Source organism: Metschnikowia bicuspidata (assembly GCF_001664035.1).
Source record: "Metschnikowia bicuspidata var. bicuspidata NRRL YB-4993 chromosome Unknown METBIscaffold_5, whole genome shotgun sequence".
In the NCBI taxonomy this organism is placed as follows: domain Eukaryota; kingdom Fungi; phylum Ascomycota; class Pichiomycetes; order Serinales; family Metschnikowiaceae; genus Metschnikowia; species Metschnikowia bicuspidata.
The window spans coordinates 508,364-514,974 of NW_017387735.1; the positions used below are offsets into that span (position 1 = coordinate 508,364).

The window sequence follows — 6,611 nt, forward strand, 5'->3', positions numbered from 1 at the left end:
TCTGACATCGAAAAAACAGACTTTTATAGAGTCATGTATTGAACTTTTACTGTCTCGTTGTGTACTGCCGCGCGCACTCGTTGAAATGGTTGTCCACGATGTAGGAATTATTAACAGGTCAAGAACAACACACGCGCCAACGAAAAAAACACCTGCTTTGCATTTGCTGGAGTCGCCTGCTCTGTGCTTCTGTGATTTATAAAAGGACGGTTAAGACCCAACCGAACCAAATTAGTGTTTTCCAAATCTTCTCTATAGTCGTTCAATCTTGTGCAAATGACAGAACCAAGGATTTTGGACGCGGCGCTCTTAAAGGATCTTCTGAATCATATATATGAGAAGAGAAAAGCCACGGCCTTTCAAATTGAGGGCCTCACGAAGGCTGCGTTGGCGAACAAGGATAGTCCGCTGATATATAAAATCATTGCTGAGCTCACCGAGTTGGCTAATGAAGGCTCGACGTCAGGGAAAATGGGTGCTATCACCGCACTTGGAAGCGTGTCCGTTGCGCTCGGGTCTTTAACCATCGCATATTTTCTCGAGCAGATTGTGCGCCCGATCTTTGCTGTTTTCAGAGACACGGATGCTCGTGTGCGTTACTACGCGTGTGAGTCCTTGTACAACATAGCCAAAGTTGCTCGAGGCGAAATCTTGCTATACTTCAACGAGGTGTTTGATATCTTATGTATTTTGGTCACTGACACTGAATCTTCGGTCAAAAATGCCGCGGACATTCTAGATCGATTGATCAAAGACATTGTGAGTGCAAAGTCGTCCAGCTATGTTTCGATGTTGCACCAGCAAAACGAGGAAAGCCACGATATTCAGTCGCACATAATCACTCCTGATGGTCTCTCTGTGCAAGTGAACAACGTTCAGGACCCGCTGAAGGCCTTTCTGTTGCCACGCTTTATTCCTACTCTTCTCGAGCGCATGTACACCATTGAGCCCTTTGCAAAGAAGTTTTTGTTGAGTTGGCTAGAACTCTTTGATGACATCCCTTCATCCGAGCTAATAACATTTCTCCCAAACTTTCTTAATCCTCTTCTCCGCTTTTTCATGAATGGGTGCCCCTCAGACGTCCGCATTGAAACTCAAAATTTGCTCAACATCTTCTTGAAGGAAATCAAAGCCATCTATAAAGTGAAGTACGAAGTTAGAAGATTGCAAATTATCAAGGATCGAAGAAAGAAGATTGATGAAGAGGCTATCAAGAGTAAGCGTGAAGTCAATACTGATGGGGTCGAAATAAACCCTGAGGCAAGCGAAGAATTGGGCGAGAACCTCGATAGGTTGTCCATTCTGCAAAACCAGCGCACTGATCACGATTCCATTTCCATTAAATCAAACTCAACTACAATCATCAGGAAAGCTGATCCCCTGAAAGTGGGTGCTGATCCAGAGATTTCATTCTCCAGCAACGAACTTGATGATAACTCCTTATTCGTGAATGGACAAGACATTTTTATTGATTTCCCTCGAATAATTGATATATTGCTTTCTTTCTTGAGACCACCAACAGTCGGCTCGAATATTCAAGAATTCAAAGCGAACGACCTTGCGGGCGAGAGTCATGATGTGTATTTGGAAATCCAATCGATTGCCTTGAGGTGGTTGCACGAAATCATTCTTATCAGCCCAACTAGTTTTTCGAAGTATCTTCCAGATTGTGTGTCCATCATCATGCAAAATGTATCGTTCACCGACGATCACAATGACATTGAACTAAGAAACCAGTTCCTCAGCTTTAGTGACTCCTTGAGAACATACTTGATTCTGTTGCATGCAAATCAATCGGAGGATCCAAATTTGATCAGTTTCCTGGGTACGAGTGAGTCAGCGATAAACGAAGTCAGTGAGAGCTTTATTCAAGGTTTGAACAAGGAGTCATATGATGAGTTTTTGGAATTCTATTTGATGAAAACAATAGAAGTTGTTATGAATGAGTGTCTTCTGTCGATTAATGAACTTGCGAGATTGACAAGTTTGGAGTGGTTGACATTCTTGTACTCAAATTATCGTTCCAGCTTCTTTCCTCAAGATTTGAGCAGCGATTCGACAATGCCCACAAACAAACAATTCAGTCTTGACTTAACTGCCCTATTGAAATCCTCCGTTGATGCAAGTAATGATGTTGTTCTGAAAGTGTTGAAACTTGTCGCTCAAATTTCGGAGGACAATCATGAGTTTTTTAAAGACTTTATGATCAAATTAGTCTCATTCTTTGAGACAGATGGTCCGGATTTGGGAAAGTTACCAACAGCGTACCAAAACTCTGCGACGAATGGCGGGCAAGCAATATTGTCAAGAAGCAAGGTTGAGTTCATCATTAGAAGATTATGCGTATCCATAAGCTCAGAGCGCATTTTTGAATCATTATCAGAGGTCTTGGTCTCATATGAGAACTCCAATCTTGAGTTCTTAAGCAATATAGTTGTCACGTTCAACAATATTTTGCTCACTACTGCAGAGCTTCAGAGCTTCAGGAAGAAATTGAAAAGTATTGATATTTGCAAGGCCGAAGACTGGGCTCTTTTTTCCACCCTCTTCAAAAGCTGGTGTCACAACACCCCTAGCGTATTGTCGCTTTGTCTTTTAACTTCCAATTATGAATTGGCCTACTTGATTATCAAATGTTTGGCGGAACTGGAAGTGACATTCCAATTGTTAGCACAATTAGATGTTTTGGTGCAATTACTAGAATCTCACATTTTCCTTAAACTAAGGCTCCAACTTCTTGAACCCGAGAAACATCCTTACTTGTACAAGACTTTGTATGGGATATTGATGATCATGCCTCAGTCATCTACGTATACAACATTGAGGAACCGCTTGACTTCATTGACATTGTTCACCCAAAATAGTGGAATTCAACAGCACACACCATCTATTTCAACACCAGTCACGACGCCTTCTGCCATAGGCGCAGGTAGTTCTACAATGGGATTACAATTATCAACGAGAAAAAAAAGGATTCACGAAATGGTAGATAAGTTCGCAAAAATAAGCGAACTCCATGAGATAGCAAATTTCGAACAAAAATCACCTGAGGGACTTGATGACGCGAGTAGGATCCCGAGTGCCAGAAACCCATCTTCTGCTGCATTTCCTAGTTCTGAGTCGAAGGCATTCATGCCCGACTATTTTTTTCAGGCACCCATGGGAGATCATCAAACAAGACTGAAGAGGTGATCAAAAGAAAGATTCAGTCTCGTTCAACTCAAAACTTGAAATAGCTAGTTCATCTTCACCGCGGACTGTTTATATTTGCATACGATTCAAATCCCTTGACTAGAATTCAAGTAGACCATGAGAATCATAAATTACGTGTTTGTATATAATATTGTAAAATGTATGGACGTTCACGAACCATTGGCGTGTCAACCGGTGATTCTCAAGTAAAAGAGGGATAAATAGGAGAAATCAAAACCTGAGAAAATGGCAAGAACTCATTAATACCTTTTGAACTTCTTCGCAGTACGAAGCTGTGATCAATAATCAGTTATTTTAGTCTTTCTGCATCAGAAATGTTTTCACGGAAAGATGTTTGGTACTTCGCAGACACCAGCTGAAGCTCGTCTGCCTCGGCACGAGAAATGGGAACAGCCAAAACACTCAAGAAAGATTCTCTTTGAGGAGCGGGATTTGCAACTTCTTGACACAGAAACCTTGACACAGAAACCTCGCCACAAAATGACACATATCATATTGTGGAGAGATAATTGTCATTATTTCACAAAAAAAGATACAACTTATTCTTTTTCGGTCTCGATAATAATGTGAGTGTTCACCACAATTGGATATGCCGATCCAGACTTGAATTAAGTATCTGGAATAATGATCATTGCTCAAGTTATTTTTCATAAATCGATTTGATGTCGTTATCTACCCATCTTTGGTAATTGACTGGGGGATATATAAAACCCATCAACATTAGCACCACCAACTAAAATATCAACCCGAATCTTTTGAGATATTGGTATTCTCCAAAATTTGAGAGTCTCATTATGACGTCAGTCTCTAATTGATGTAGATCATGGATTCTGATACAACTAGTTTTTCATGAGATTTGCGGGGAAGGGAAGCGCGCTGAATTAGAAAGTATAACACGATCACCAGATTCACTTGAAGTTGTTTCAAAATTATGTCTGATCTTCGATTTTTTATCCTTGCTCTTCGAAGAATGACTGTATTTGCCATCATACCTTATAGGCTGACTTTCTCGAGACCCTAAATTTGATACTGAGGATGTCAAAGATCCGGAAATATTCGTAAAGTCTTTTGTTGGTTTATTGTGCATCTTTCTGCTTTGGTTTAGCCTGAATTCAATTTTTGCAGCGACCGTTCGACGAAGTAAAACTTCCATTAGTATCTGAGTGTTGAGACTATCCCTTTCGCTATCAGTTATCATTTTGTTTTCCAAGGGGAGCACTGTCTCCAATTTCAAAGGAATTTGTCTCTTGCCGGCAAAAGTTATTCTTTGGTAATTGGTATAAACTGCGCTGAGAAAAGATCTGTGTCTGGCAATTTCCGGGCTTTTTGATTGACTGTTTCTGCATCCGTGTTCTGATGCGAGTGTATTTGGGCCTAATTTATAACAAGACCTGACGTGTTCAGTAACGTGTTTGGACTCATGTCTGGCAGTTGGGTCGATATCGAGTCTAGTAAAGCATGCATCAGGAGACATATCAAATCTAACCGGATGTGATACAAGAAGCGGATTAGGGCGTCTGAGTTTCTTGTACTCAAAGTTTGCCATTGTACTAGGGAGTAGCTCCTTCATCAAGGATGTGATATTATTGATCAGAAAATAGTCATCCACTTCTTTCTGAGAAGTAAATCGCAGGACCTGTTCTCTTCTTTGTATTGGATAATACTTGTACGAGGTTCTTCGCCTGACAGGAAAGACTGAAAAAAGCCTTGACCGTTTCGGCCTACCAGAACTGACTTTTTCTGCTTGTGAATGAACAGATAATACCAGTGACAACAGCACTGCAGCATGGTCCGAAGGTTCACGCCGTGTCATCTTATTTCGGCGTTTAATGGTGCCTCTATGTCGAATACTGGCATCATTGGATATTATGGACCCAGATCGAGGAAGCTTTTCGTCAATCATCGTTACGGTTGGGGCGTGAGGAGAATTTCGATCGCTTCTTAGAGTGTGACCTGCTAATATTGCTCTCTCAATCTCGATGTAGCTTGGCGATTTGAGTTTCTCTGGTGGAAAATCAGAACTGATGGTGTGACTATGTGACTTCGTCGGGTTTTCATCGTATAGTATGTCGAAGAGTCCAGAAGGTGGTCTCCTATGAGTTTTGGTGGAGATAGCATTCCTTTTCCTTATGACGTTCGATTCTTCATTCGACTGTGTCAAATATTGCAGATCTATCGGATGACTTGAGTATCTTTCCTTTGGATACTTCGTGACGGGTTTGTCTTTTATGAGTGTTGTCTGAGATGACACCAACAGGCCAAGATTTTCTGGCCATTTCGTGTGGCCCACTACTACCAGCATACTGTACAATGTAATGCAAAAATCTTGATTATTTCAGCTAGTTGAAAGATTATCACAGCCGTAAGATTCTCACCGTACAAAAGTATTGTTTGATATTTGACTAGAATTAAAAGGTTGACGGTGAACTGAAATCCATCTCGCGTCTCACCTGCGGTGAGCTCCGCCTGTAACCGCGTGGCTGGCTGCGAAATCCATATTAGGAAATTACCTCGTTCATACCTGCGCATTCGAATCGACTTCATTCTCCCTCTAAAAATGCGGTAATCATTTTTTTTGGTAGATTCATCTGATTAAAGGGGCAAAACTATGATGAGCGAAAACTTTACATTTAACATATGAAAGAGCTTTTAGGCAGCTACCAGATACGTACCAAGTGTCGAAAATTGACCCACCCCCTTCTGTTAGTCACGGCCTGGTCGGCCATCTTGGCTCGTATCTGTTTATGTATTGGATATTACGTCATGGATTCCTAGGATAAGCCTTCTGTAGTAGTCGCTTCAATGAAGATCGCATATATGAATGAAACTTTGATAATTCATCTGGGCGGAGTAGCTTGGGCAAACATCCAAATATAGTGCCAATTAACACGCTTCTGAAAATTGGTCTTTGGCTATTTTATGCGGAACCGCTCGCATTTGTCATGCATCCTACAATATCCTTCTGCAGATGCCAAATGGAAACAGGTTTTTCAGGGGCAGTAGACCTGCTCGTAGCAGAAAAATATACCTCGACGCCAGCCAAGATATATAAAGATGTGAAATTTTCAAAAAGTTGCGCAGCCCCGGAATCGAACCGGGGGCCCAACGATGGCAACGTTGGATTTTACCACTAAACAAGCTGCGCAGTGAGCTCCGCGACGGGGAATTGAACCCCGGTCTACCGCGCGACAAGCGGTAATTCTAGCCACTAAACTATCACGGATTTAATGTTGGGGTTTGTGTGTTTGTAGCTATATCGCATTAATACTATTATTGGCATCCTATTCTACATTCTGTATATAGGGAAGGCCTAGCATGACATTACCCCGCAGGAATTTTAAATGGGTGTAATAAGATGAATTGTTATATAGTTTTGCCCCTTTAATCAGATGAATCTA

At 41.3% G+C, this 6,611-nt stretch overlaps 2 protein-coding genes and 2 non-coding genes across 4 annotated transcripts; 1 reads left to right on the forward strand and 3 right to left on the reverse strand.

The window, feature by feature from the left end:
* Positions 1-276: 276 nt before the first annotated feature.
* On the forward strand, positions 277-3,236 carry METBIDRAFT_79250 (uncharacterized protein; the record flags this gene model as incomplete). The annotated part of the gene is made up of 2 exons (XM_018859024.1): positions 277-3,067; positions 3,154-3,236. 2 exons carry the CDS (start codon positions 277-279, stop codon positions 3,234-3,236), a joined length of 2,874 nt encoding a protein of 957 aa, XP_018710443.1.
* An 824-nt stretch (positions 3,237-4,060) lies between these two features.
* Positions 4,061-5,710, reverse strand: METBIDRAFT_12950 (uncharacterized protein; the record flags this gene model as incomplete). The annotated part of the gene is made up of 2 exons (XM_018854285.1): positions 4,061-5,516; positions 5,664-5,710. 2 exons carry the CDS (start codon positions 5,708-5,710, stop codon positions 4,061-4,063), a joined length of 1,503 nt encoding a protein of 500 aa, XP_018710444.1.
* Positions 5,711-6,287: 577 nt separating this feature from the next.
* Positions 6,288-6,358, reverse strand: METBIDRAFT_t198. Its single transcript has one exon. It is a non-coding gene; the product is annotated as a tRNA-Gly (tRNA).
* Positions 6,359-6,364: 6 nt separating this feature from the next.
* On the reverse strand, positions 6,365-6,436 carry METBIDRAFT_t197. Its single transcript has one exon. It is a non-coding gene; the product is annotated as a tRNA-Asp (tRNA).
* Between the last annotated feature and the right edge of the window lie 175 nt (positions 6,437-6,611).